The sequence below is a fragment of the Oncorhynchus tshawytscha genome, linkage group LG04 (genome assembly GCF_018296145.1).
Source record: "Oncorhynchus tshawytscha isolate Ot180627B linkage group LG04, Otsh_v2.0, whole genome shotgun sequence".
Taxonomy (NCBI): Eukaryota; Metazoa; Chordata; class Actinopteri; order Salmoniformes; family Salmonidae; genus Oncorhynchus; species Oncorhynchus tshawytscha.
This window is the reverse complement of record NC_056432.1, coordinates 22,242,021-22,255,804: the sequence shown is the minus strand read 5'-3', so window position 1 is coordinate 22,255,804 and position 13,784 is coordinate 22,242,021. Positions and strand designations below refer to the sequence as shown.

Genomic DNA, 13,784 nt, shown 5'->3' with positions numbered 1-13,784 from the left:
AGGTAGGGCAGTAGTAGTAGCAGTAGTAGTAGTAGTAGTAGTAGTAGAAAAAGTAGTAGTAGTAATAGTAGAAGTATTGTGGTATAGGTAGGGCAGTAGTAGTAGTAGTAGTAGTAGTAGTAGTAGAAGAAGTAGTAGTAGTAGTAATAGTAATAGTAGAAGTAGTGTAGTATAATTAGGGTAATAGTAGTAGTAGTACTAGTAGTAGTAGTAGTAGTAGTACTGTAGTAGAAGTAGTAGTACTAGTAGTCGTTGTCGTAGTAGTACAGTAGTTGAAGTACTGTAGTAGTAGTAGTAGTAGTGTGTTAGATGGATGAAGCTGAATCATTAGTGATATCACTGCCTATTTTCACTCGTACACCTCATCTTCTACTGATCTTTTTATTCCTAGAAGTAAAAGTCCTGGTTTGTGATACTGAACATATTAGGGATATGAAAGCCAGTTGACTGTTGTTTCATGTAACTTCATTTAAGTCGTGTTGAACAGTGGAAACTGAGTTGAGGTAAGAGGTTGGGATGAGAGTGTGTATGTCATAGCAGGTTGTAGGTCAGCAGAAACATACTAATTGATCAATTTCTTATATAAATGAGGTATAGAATTGTTGTTCTTGTAAGATAAATACAAGTTGTAAGAGCACAATATTTCAAAACAAAACTAGCTTTCATTGGCTGTAACATTTCAACCTAGTGTATCATATCATATCACAGATCTGTGTGTGTGTGTGAGTGTGTGTGTGTGTGTGTGTGTGTGTGTGTGTGTGTGTGTGTGTGTGTGCGTGTGTGTGTGTGTGTGAACATGTCATTTTTTATTTATTTAACAGCAATAATTAGTCTGCCAACTCAAATTAATTCGAAACTTACATTTAGACCACAATCACAAACCCACTTACGCACGCACACACATGCACACGAGCATGCTCACACACACACACACACACACACACACAGACAACACACACGCATGCACACACTGTTTGTGTGAACCATTTACTATTTTACCCTTGAGCCACAATACTCTCTGCTGAGGTAAAGAAAAAAAGATGTGTTTCTATCCGATCTTGATGGGAGAAACAGATCTGGATATGTTGGGGACAATTGAAGTGTAAGGCACATGGCAGTCATAGCATATTTTAGCCTGTGTTTAATCTCAGATTTCCCATCATTTTACAATCCTTCTCAATGTTTCCTAACAGTGACTCCTGTACAACAACATAAATATTGTGCTGGAAAAAAATGAATTTCCAAAATTAAGCAGTTTTTTTTCTTTTCCACAGTTTCATTCTGTAAACATTGAAAAATGCAAATCAAGTCTCCTCAGTTCTCAACAAAACAACCACAACAAAATAACAATAACTGTTCCTTCTGCAAGGCTTGGCAGCCTCACTACGCAAATATTCTCAAATGGGCTCAGAGTAAAAATAAGAGTATTTTTCCTTTACCATAATTTTACTAGTCCATTAAATGTCTCTGTCAAAGGTCTGTGTTTTAGTTCCAAGTGGACAGAGTCGGGGGGGCTCGGGATGAGGCTGGTGAGGGTGTTTAAAGGGTCAGGGCATCAGATGAAGCTGAAGGGGTCCGTCTGTAAGGGGGCATCAGAACAGACTGGTCAGGGTGGTCTGCAACGGGCTCCTGCACTCGTGAACATCCATGCTGCCAGAGACAGAGGTTAACACGGAGGTGACGGTGGGCATGGTGGGGTTGGTCAGGTCTGTCAGGGTGGTGGGGGTGCTGGAAGGACTCATGGAGGCATTGGAGATATCGGAGGCAGGTCCGGAGGGCGTGCCCCCCTGCAGGGTGGAGCCGTCTGAGGTCTTGTCCACGCCCGTGTTTTCCTGTCTCAGCAGGTTCCGCCGGAACTTGGCCCGAGCATTCTGGAACCAGACCTGTGTACCCCAGCAAGGCAACATCATAGCGAATATTAGTGATGGAACCGTGGGGAAAGACAGTTTCAACTGGAATAACAGGCATGAAAAACAGAATGCAAAATGACTGCTTTGTTTCCTGGAAGCTTCAATAAAAGCGAAGCGATTTTTACAGAATTTTTGTTCAGAAACCTTTTTGTCACATTTTTTTCTTCAGTCTCCTAGATAATTTGCTGTGGTCTTTGTGGAAATCAAGCGCTCTATGTTGTGATCCCCACTTCCCATAATAAATCAAGCGCTCTATGTTGTGATCCCCACTTCCCATAATAAACCATTCTTATGTGGAAATTGAAATAGAAAATGCTCCCTTGTTACTCGTTTGATTTCAAAATCCCATTATTCAATCATATTAGCTACCATCATAATACACTGGAACATTTAGACTTTTTGTTTTGTGTGTAGTTTTTCTCATTTTGTTGAATATCAGGAACAATATGGTGTAGGTGTGTGTCGAACCTGTAGTACACGCTTGGTGAGGCCAGTCTTCTGGGCTAGCTGCTTCAGGTCCTTGGCGTCTGGGTTGTGGTTGATGGCAAAGTAGGACTTCATGGTCCTCAGCTGGTGGTGTTTGAAGGAGGTCCGCATGCGCTTGGTCTTCTGACTGGAGCTGTAGGAGTCCCTGTCCATAGAGTCTCCGTCATTCTCATTACAGCTGAGTGCTGGAGGACACCACACACACACACACACACACACACACACACACACACACACACACATAAGATGTTGTAGACCACATGAATATGGTGTATCATTCAAGGACAAGTGAAGTTAAACATGATCATGTCATGTATTTTGCTGCATGATATATTTTGAATTGATGAATTAAAATCAGCAAAATGCTGGCTTGTATGCACCCCAGCTGGCTTTTAATGCAACGCTTTAAAATTGGTTTAGTATATGAAATGTTTGGTAGAGAGCGTGGCAATGAATACACACATCAAGGTAGAGGAATAAACACACGAAAAGCATAGGTATAATTAAACAGTGATTGTAAATTCAACCACAGCCTGACTATTAAACAGTGTCTCATTAGGCTTTAACACACCCCACAGTACCATAATCAAAATAGGATGTTATATTTATGTTATATTTATAACGAATTTAATTTATTTGTGATATTTAACAAATTGCACGTTTTTAGGCTTATACCCAAAAAGTGTTGTTGAATTCACATACATTAATCAGCATATTACAAAACAAGTGATGCGAAATTATTGTTCCCTTTGTCAAGCACTCACACTATATGGTGTCATAGGTTACTGATTATGTAAGACCTTGACAAATTAAAATATGTCTATTACTTTCTGGCTAGGGTTGTCAGGGTTGTCTTTACATTTAGAGGTCTTCCGTTGTTAAATATGCATTGGCAGTTTGCAAAATAGAAATGCCAGTCTTCCTTGAAAACAGATGAAGTGCGATGAAGTAATAAGCACGCAATAAGATGTTTTTGTTTTTTTACAAATACAATAATAGTCTTAACTTAAATAGTATAATTATTATTATTATTATTTGGTGTGGTTGTTGCCTTATTAATTGTAATTATGCTATAGCCTGCCCTTGATAATCGAATTGTGGCTGCAAAAACATGACATATTTCCCTGACAGCATTTTCTTGGCAAATGCTTAAGTGTTGCTATCTTTCCTAACAGTTGAAACATATTCAATGCTGCATACGATAAATATTCGTCATTCACATTCCTCAGAATAGCACTTAAGAGTTCAGACAATTAACCACAAACACCAGATATACAGAAACAATATTTATCTTTCGCAATTTTTCAAAAGCCATTGATAGGCTGATGTGAACTTTTCTAACAACATAGGGAATTATTTTTTGGTTTGTTTCTGCAGGACCACAACACATTCAGAACCGTATGAGATCTTTATTCAAACCAAACGTCGATTTCGTCCTTAAAAGGTTGTTAGGTGACTTCAGATGTTAGCTTTAGTCAATACTTGAATGCGTTGTTTATTCATACAGTAGGTTGATATTGTATGTCAGTCAGTGGCCCAATGGGTAGACAGTAGAGGGCAGTAGCGACCCGGAGCACGCCCCATCCCCTTTTCTATTTTTGTATTTTCATTTTACCTTTATTTAACTAGGCAAGGCAGTTAAGAACAAATTCTTATTTTCAATGACGGCCTATGAACAGAGGGTCAATTGCCTTGTTCGGGCAGGTTGAACTAGGTTGAACCCTTTCCACGTAGGTGTTGTGGGGAATGCACTTTGGTTTACTGGATGAAAGTGTTGTTGCTCAAACAGATGACGAACCATGTGGAAAATCTTGATATGACCAAGTGATGCGTAGGCCTAAAGAGAAAATACGTTTTAGTCTATATAGCCTATTTGAATAGACTAAAGTTAAATATCAGGTCCTTTCACTACCTTTATAAATCCCTAATTATACTATTGACTTTTTTTAATGAAAGTTGGTATGCACATGAAAACAGTTTAACACAATAACTGACGGTGATGTTTAATTCTCAAGACCCAAACTTCGATCCGACATTTAGGCGTACCCTATTCAATGGCCTTCTTGGTGATCACAATCACTACTGGATAACTCGTCAAGTCTCATTGATATCTTGTAGTGCACACACATTCTGGCCCCGTCCCAGAACAACCGGCACCCGAGTGCGCAAACTCGAGCAGGGGAACTTTAGATGTCTATAGGGCCTGACAAGTGGAAAAGGGCTAAGGTGAAAGCCGGAACTTCAAATAAATGTTTTAAAGAGGACAGGAGAAGAAAATGATAGATTCAACTTTCTCCTGCCACACACAGTTGAATTGTAGTGGGAGGGATTTTGGATACATAACCTGCATCAATTTAGAAAACAACCTCCTTATAATATCCTGGAAGAAACTATGTCAAACTGTTTTGAATATTAGGTCTAAATGAACACGGTCTTTAGTTTCTCCAGAACACAAATAAGCTAATGCAAGACCACACTCCCTAGGCTATATAGGCTTTTATGATCTAAAAAAAAAGAGGAATGTCCATGGAGGTAACAAACAACTTTGTATGGTAAAATCAAAGAAGAGGCAACGTTACTTTTTGCTACGTGCTAAGCTTAAATAAATGAACTGAAAGAAGTTGTTGAAATATTCGTTGGAAAATATTGGTTGCAAAAGCAATATAGGCTATCATAACTTTCATATTGTTCGTGAGATTAAATGATGGAACCAGGAGGGCGACATTTTTAAAATTGCATAATGCAGGAAACCTCTGAATGTCTATAAAATGGTATTAAAGTGAATATAACTAACAGATTATTGAGATCAAGTAGGCTAGGCTACTCTGTTTCAATTATCATCGCATGAAGACTCACAGTCCCACCCCTTCGTTGCACTCGATTGTTGTCCTGCGTTGTCAAAAGCGGGCCTTGGCAATAATTATAAATTGCACAGCGTAGTCATTTTGTCTTACGCAATGGACACTTTGTGAGGAGAGTGCTCATTGAGTCAATGTAGAGTTGTTCTGAAAAGGCTTATTTTAAATTGACATTTTATTACTGTAGTCTTACCGGCATTGTAGGCTGCTAAATCTGCTCCTGGCCCGGGACTTTTCCTTTTCCTGGGCCGCCCTTTATGCACACTCCCCACGCCGTTGAAATAGGATAGTCCCAATGCGTTGGCAGGTCCCAGTCCTTTGTGAGAGGCTACATCCGCATGATTGAAATGTGTCTGATATTCCCCCTGAATTAGATTTTCAAAGTGCAGCCGACAGTAGACCAGACTGTCTTTCATGCCAAAGTGGTCCCCAGTCGTTAGCATCTTGTTGCAGGATGTGCAGGTGAAACAGTTCAAGTGGTACACCAAGTCCCTGGCCCGCATCACCATCTCTGAGGCCGAGATCCCGAGGTGGCACCGGGCACATCTCTGGACCGAAAACCTTCTGCGGAGAGGACAGAACCTGCATGGTCAGTGCACGGACACATTTTGATCGGATGTAAATGATCCATGTCAATTAGTAGCACATACAGTGGCAGTTACAGTATGTGTGCACCAAGGCCTGCTCTGAAACAGAACAATGTAGCCCCTTAGACACTCTCACACTGGCCATTTGTAATGCATTTTGTGCAAGGGCACTTCAACGTTTTGTCAAAGCTCAGTCTGGCCTCGCTGTAGGCCACATGAAAGCCTATTATATGTGGTTGTAATAACAACATTTATAATTCGTGATGTGTGCAGGGGGAGACTCGTTTCGGGGACATCTGACTATAAATGTGCTTATTCTTCATAACCCAACACCTTTACTATTGAGAAATGTTTTAGCTCAGGTGTGCAGCACCATTTGGGGGATTGATGGAGTTACCTGTAATAATCTTCCTTGCAGTAGATACTTCCGTCTTTGCTGAAGCAGGTGAGCTCGGACTCGAGGTTGAGTTTACACTCGCAGCACTTGAGACAGCGCATGTGCCACTGTTTGTCCACTGCCAGCAGGTAGTAGCGGTCAGCGATCTTCCCGCCGCAGCCCGCGCACAAAGACACCCTGTCGCTGTTCATGCACGACATGTTCTAAAAGACAACCAAACAAACACAAACATGAAACACAGATAAACAACGCCATCAAACACCCATATCGAAATAATGTTTCATTTCCGCCCCAAGATATGCTGCCTTTAGGATATGCTTATTTTAGCCTATCAGACATTATTTTGTTGTATGAACTGTTATTGTATCTGACTGAAAATACTACACCGAACAATACAGGCTTATGTTGACTATAAATTAACATAATTTTGAAGTTTACACCAATTAAAATATGTCAGTTTATAGGCATACAGCTAAATGTATCCTATAGGCATTACCATATTCTGTAATAAACATTTTGGGCATTTAAAGCGAATCATCCAATAACAACAACAAACAACAAAGCACAGGCTATTTACCTTTGGAAATAAAACGGCTTCATTCGCACTAAGATTTTGGATTACATAAATCATAATAGGATCAAAACACACTTACAAACCAACACACACAGTTTGTTTTGTTAAAACTTTTACTTATTCCAATGTATTTTGGCTTAAATCTTTGTTTTGACTACAACTGCCTAACAAGAACAATGCGATATAATAATAATAACACATAAATTATAGCATATAGTCGAAGAGATCAAAGATAAAACCACTTCCACCCACCCATAGTCTAAAAAGTGAAAGCCAGTGTTATAATTAATTTATCATTTAACTCAAGTTACATTTTATCAACCATTCTAGTCTAAAGCTATTTCCTAAAAGTCTATATGAATTGTACCCTTATATTTTAGGGTATTTTCCTTATTTTTGCCCAAACATTTATAAATGTGCAATGTTTTTTGTACAAATTCAAAAGTATAAAATTATGAAATATCCATTTCATTATGATATCGTTTAAATTGACAACATATCTAAGCAACGCATGCTTAAAAACACTTGATTGTGCATAATAAATACACCCGTGATATTTGCTATTAACAGATTAGCATGTGAATATTAATTCATTAGCCTATTAGTAGACTACATTATTAGGTTACGCTAAAATGCTCTGTGACAGTGATTCAAAATAATTCCGTAAGAATAAATAGGCTACATTGTTAAAGATTAAAAAAATAAAAAATAATAATAAACTCAAAAAGAAAGTTCTTTCTTAGTCCAACAAGTTTTAATAGTCTATCCCACGTCAAATATTTTTAATATCCCAAGTATGATGTTATAGTTCACTGCTCTTACTGCATTTTTGCATTAACTTTTTGATGATCATTATGATATTTGTACACAACTGCTCTCAACTCGCCATTGGAATCGCCCTAAGCGTGGTTGCTTAGTTGCCTACCGTTTCAGATTCTCCCATATCTATGGCCGAACTGATAGCTGCGGATTCGCTCTTTCTTCTCCGGTCCATTTCTTCCACAACAACGTGCATTTCGCCTCCAGGGAGGCCGTGGAAAAGCATAGTTGCCGGAGAGGGGATGATGTTAAACGTGTTTTCCTCAAATCTGAAACCCACGATTTCCATAAAACGCAAATCTATAGCCCGTGCATTGGCAGTCAGCTTCTTTCCCTTCTTGGTGTGACAAGGAAGAATTCCAGATCAGAAAAAAATATGATGCAAAAATGGACACGTGTTCTCCACGCTACGCATCATCTGCCAATGGAAATCATCATCTGAATCTCTGCATCTCTCTCTCATGACATATAATTCATTAATTAAAGTGACGGAATCCTTCGTTTTACCAATGCTAATTAATTATATGCAGCATATAAATATATTATTATATTATCGTGCGAGAAGAAATGCCACTTGCAAAATAATTCCTAAGGAATGAAAAACGTACCAACTATCGAAGCCCTGCATGGGTCTGCTACTGGTCCCTTCTATTTCTTCAGAGGTATTTGGATTCAAACATTTTGCAGGGCATTAGTAAACGAATGAATTAGTCCTTTGCCGACCAAATACTAACTCGATCAATGAGCACTGCCACTAGTTCTATTGGAAATCATCAACTGTACCAAAATGATTTCCACACGAATCGAAGGAAGAGAAAAAATTAACAACACAGCGTCTCTGAGATTGTAGGAGCGTGAATGTCCATGTAGCTGCCTCCTTGTCAGTTTGTCATTGAACTCAAATGCAGTGTCCAAGTTGTCGTTAGAGCGGTATTGATTATATCGAAATCTATACACACATATAGCCTATGCTTTTCAAGGACTTCTAAATATATAACTAGTTGGCAAAAAATATGTTTGCATTTAGATCCTGTTGGAGGTCTGAGAGGCAGTTTTTTCGTTTAGCCAAGAAAGCTGCATGTGAGTAATCAAGGAGGAGGAATTTACTATACATTCAGTAAGAACGCAAGACTCGAGCAGGCAGTCCTTTCACTGTTCCTCTGTCTCTGGCCTTGCGATACACTCCGCGCCTTTTCTACAGGGACCCATACGTCACGTCCCACGATTTATGTTCATTGGTTGTTCAACATCGTCGAATTCGTATTTTACTGCTGCCGAAGAAGAATGCAGACTAGTAGCCTATTCTTTCTTTGGTTGCCCATGACATACTGTTTAGCCGCATCCTTTCTGTGTTGCATTGAACAAGATATTTGAATACCTTTAGTGCTTATCTAGGCTAAAACAACATGACGAAAGAAGAAGAAAAAGAAGAAGAATAACACATTGATGGTGATCTGTTGGACCATTGTCACTGACGTTTCATGTATCTTTCGTTTTTTCTTACTCTCTTTATATCTCTCTGTCTGTATTTCTCTCTCTCTATCTATCTCTCTCTCGCTTTCTTCGATATATCTGTCAATACAGGCCTTACTGTAATTCTCTTTTTTTCTTCAGGCACATGGATCCATGTTCGACAAAAAGACTTGACTTGCCTAGTTAAATAAATGTTAAATCCAAATAAAATAAAATAAACCGTTTTTATTTAACATACAACTTAACAAATTACAGCCCTATACTATCTACTGTATCACCCTTTATTGAACCATCTGTTTCCTATAGAGCATGTCAGTCAACCTGGCGACAGAGACACCATGACTTTATTCCATCAAAGAAACTCAATGCTGCGTCATGTAACCGGGACGCAGACACAAACAGACACCTGGTTACACAATATGCTGACAATTAGTCATTAATACATATTCAGTCACTCCCGTTTCTACTCCTCGTTGAAATGGGAAGCAGAAACATGCAGGTCACGTGTCACAAAACGTCCCTGTCGTTAATTCCATTCATTCAAATATAGGTCTGTCATGCATACCAAAATGAAAGACAAATGCTTGGGATCGACAGTGCACAGTGAATCATTATGGACTTCAGAATCTATTTTGTAGTGTAAGAAGACATTCATTGAGAAATTACAGAAATAACATTCAATATGCACTGTGAATCCTGATGAGTTCAGGCTGCTCAAATATTTTGAGGAAACAGATTACTTTAAAAAATTGTAGTGAAGAAACGTAAATAGCTGAAGTGAGCAGTACTTTCTCCATATGAGCAATACAAATGCATTTTTTTAGTAGAGTATACTTAAATTTAACACCCCCACCAGTGTGCCTTGGCCCTTCGATTGAATTGTTGACTTACTATGCTTGCAGTTGGCGTTCCAATTCATTCCAAAGATGCTCAATGGGGTTGAGGTCAGGGCTCTGTGCAGACCAGTCAAGTTCTTCGACACAAATCTCTACAGACCATTTCTTTATGGACCTCACTTTTGTGCCCGGGGGCATTGCCATGCTAAAACAGGAAAGGACCTTCCCCAAACTGTTGCACAAAGTTGGAAGCACAGAATTGTTTAAAATGTAATTGCATGCTGTAGCGTTAAGATTTCCCTTCACTGAAACTAAGGGGCCTAGCCCAAACCATGGAAAACAGCCTTGGACCATTATTCCTCATCCACCAAACTTTACCGTTGGCACTATGCATTGGAGCAGGTAGCGTTCTCCTGGCATCCGCCAAACCCCGAGAACGCGTTTCCACTGCTCCAGAGTCCAAAGGCGGTGAGGTTTACACCACTCCAGCCGACGCTTGGCATTGCACATGGTGATCTTAGGCTTGTGTGTGACTGCTCAGCCATTGCAGTTCCCAACACACATTTCTTGTGCTAATGTTGCTTCCAGAGGGAGTTTGGAACTTGGTAGTGAGTGTTACAACCGAGGACAGACGATTTTTACACGCTACACGCTTCAGCACTTGTCTGTCCCGCTCTGTGAGCTTGTGTAGCCTACTACTTTGCGGCTGAGCCGTTGTTGCTCCTAGACGTTTCCACTTCACTATAACAGCACTTACAGTTGACCGGGGCACCTCTAGCAGGGCAGAAATTTGACAAACTGACTTGTTGGAAAGGTGGCATACTATGACGGTGCCACGTTAAAAGTCACTGAGCTCTTCAGTAAGGCCATTCTACTGCCAATGTTTGTCTATGGAGATTGCATGGCTATGTGCTCGATTTTATACACCTTTCAGCAACGGGTGTGGCTGAAATAGCCAAACCCACTAATTTGAAGGGGTGTCCACATACGTTGTATGTATTGTGTATCATAAGGCCTTATATAGTGGCCTGAAACTCATAGTTTACAGGCCACACCAGGCCTGCAATTAGGGTTGCAAAATTCCACAAGCTTCCAACCATTTAAACTGGAAATTTTGCAACCCTAACTGTAAATCACATTATGCTGGCTTGCAAAGTGATATGTAATTCTTATTGGTATATAGCCATCCTTAGGCTATCCAACAGCTGAAATGTGTATTCACCCTCATCCTGCATTCATAATGACTGCCAGGGTTAAGAACAGTGGGAGGAACGACCATTTTAGTAAGGGGTGCAACAATTCAATGATCAGATTAGTTTAGAAAAACGTTATTTGTCTTTTTGTAGCTTAAAATGTATTAATCAATCACTCAATGTACTTGCAGAAATACAGATATTAAAAACAATTGTAAAAAATCGACCTGCAGTAGAGCATTCTGGGAAAAAAAGTTCATTTGTTATCATATCTTTATAAAATGTAGTTAGAGTCAGTACCACAAAAACATTTGAAGTAATAATGACTTTTCATTGACTTTGAGTACAATTTACTGGAAGTATTTGAGTTAAAAATAACTTGAGGTTTACAGTGTGCCATTTGGAATGAAGGTTCCGTCATAACTGGTGTTGTTTTATAAATTTCAATCTTGTTTTTGATTTGTCTAATCTGGATCTAAACTACATTTCGACAAATAGGCCTACAAGAGATAATCTTTAATTTTCTTTAAAAGTCCACTCAGGGTTGTACTGGGCCCATTGTAAAAGAAAAGAAAATATAATGCCCATTTTTTCCTTCTTTAGCATTAGAATAACAAACCAATATTTATCCAAATTGCATTGGCATTTACAAAAAAATTAGAAACATTATGTTATTAGAAAAACCTGCAACATGTGCCTTCAAAAGGGGCAAATTCATATTTTATGACATTTTTTTAAACCTTTATTCAACTAGGCAACTCAGTTAAGAACACATTCTTATTTTCAATGACGGCCTAGGAACAGTGGTTCAGTGATCTTCAGGTCGGATAGTCTGAATTGGAATTCCGAGTTAGATGACCATTCAAAACTATTTTTCCCAGTCGAGTTCCCAGTTGTCTTCAATTCACTGAAGTCAGAAGTCGAAGATTTCCGAGTTCCCAGTTGTTTTGAACACGGCAATAAGCCCCTACTCTGGATCCGCTCTTCTAATTAGCTCCGTGATATTAATTGGGAGGGGAGTTTGGACTTCATCAGAGGAGTTACCTTGTTCAGGAAAATAATGGGCGACAGAAAATGCCTCAGATATGTGTGTGAGAAATGATATCACATCCATACAACGTTGTTTCTCAAAAGGACACTCACTGTCAGGACCACTCACACTGTTCCCCATTAAAACCATCACATGTTATATAATTGACTAATCTTCATCGATGGCAAAGGAAACGAGAATAAATTAAATAGCAGGGCACCTTTTTTGCACTTATTTGTTCGATTTCTGTCTCAGATTTCAACAATGGAAAATTTCCACATATAATAATCTATATGACGAGAGTCCAAAATCCAATTAGCACAATGAAAACGTGATCTTTCTATCACGAATTACTTAAAATAATAGTCCGTATTTTTTGTTTTCCAAGCTATATCTTTCAACTTTCAACAGTAGCCTGCTAAATGACTGCAAAACAACAATATGACATTATTAATGATTATTATCACGTAGGCCATATCAATTCGTAATATTTTAGTAATACAAATATTATTAATCATAGGCTAATTAATCATGATTAAAATGATCACTTCAATATTTCACAATTACCCTACAATTTTGCCTCATTTTATTTTCCTTTCCCCCTGACTCCTGATCAGCAGGGATAGATATGTAGTTGCATATAGGAGGAGATGCTTGTGGTGGCGAAGGTCTTGAAAGTAGCTTAGCCCACTGATAAATAATACCCGTTCATTCCTAGAACAGAAAGCCTGCGTTTATTTTAAAGTTTTATAGCACAAATAGGAAGAGGCATGTTAAGCTCCCAAATCCTTATGCAAATCAATCCCTGTGTAATACCCTTAATTGAATACATGCATATTTATCATATGCGTTCTCTGTCTGGAATAATGCTGGCTTATACATTAAACATTGCTGCACCAGGCATGACTGCGGGCGTGTATGAAATATGATATTGCGAGGATCTAGAAAAAAAGAGAAAGCGATGAGGTGTATTTTCAAGCTCAAATCGTCTCAATAATAACTATGTTTATTAAATGGGACTTGATTTCATCATGTCTCACAATTGTCCCCTCACATGCTCAGCATGCAGTGCAATCAAAAACCTACTTACAATCGTGCCGATTTTATATAAACAATTAGGATATGATCTTGTTCTGTTGTTTCACTAGCAGACGTAGTGATTTTAACGTCCCTCCTTATCCGTCTGGGCTGTTGGAGTCAAAGTTAATAAGGTTGGTTCAGTCGACTATGGAACCAACACACCAGAGCGCTCTTTTGTCTAAAGACTGCTTGTGTTGGAATATCCCCTGGTGACAATTATTTCAACGCATTGTCAAACTGACAACACTCCACGCACATTTCTTCTTATTTGGATAGGCCTACACTGGTTTCCTGCCATGCCATGCAGGAATATAACGCTATATGACGCTATATTCATCGATCCCAAATAACTCCCTGTTTATTAAACCGAAGAGTCCATCATCAATCTTTGATCTAATAGGAAACGGCAAGGAAACGCCTCATAGTGGATTATTTCCCGCTGCTGCTATACAGTCTTTGGTGGAGAAGTCTGTGACTAGATTGCATGATGTAAAAAGATGTCATTGATGTAATGAAATACACGTTCATGTCTCATCTTCAT

At 38.9% G+C, this 13,784-nt stretch overlaps 1 protein-coding gene across 1 annotated transcript; it reads right to left on the bottom strand.

Moving 5' to 3' along the window:
- Positions 1–1,513: 1,513 nt before the first annotated feature.
- On the bottom strand, positions 1,514–8,775 carry LOC112249669 (LIM/homeobox protein Lhx2-like). The gene is made up of 5 exons (XM_024419452.2): positions 7,738–8,775; positions 6,239–6,441; positions 5,448–5,818; positions 2,379–2,581; positions 1,514–1,883 (listed from the first exon to the last, which is right to left on the bottom strand). The coding sequence occupies exons 1-5, from the start codon at positions 7,918–7,920 to the stop codon at positions 1,593–1,595; spliced, it is 1,251 nt and encodes a 416-aa protein (XP_024275220.1). The 5' UTR covers positions 7,921–8,775; the 3' UTR covers positions 1,514–1,592.
- Between the last annotated feature and the right edge of the window lie 5,009 nt (positions 8,776–13,784).

What these genes read in the sequence shown, in the direction of transcription:
- LOC112249669 (XM_024419452.2), bottom strand. Translation starts at nt 7,920, where the DNA reads ATGGAAATCGTGGGTTTCAGATTTGAGGAAAACACGTTTAACATCATC. An exon ending in TGCAAGGAAGATTATTACAG is followed by an intron (nt 5,819 to 6,238) that starts GTAACTCCATCA and finishes TCCTCTCCGCAG; the next exon opens with AAGGTTTTCGGTCCAGAGAT. An exon ending in TCACCAAGCGTGTACTACAG is followed by an intron (nt 1,884 to 2,378) that starts GTTCGACACACA and finishes TGGGGTACACAG; the next exon opens with GTCTGGTTCCAGAATGCTCG.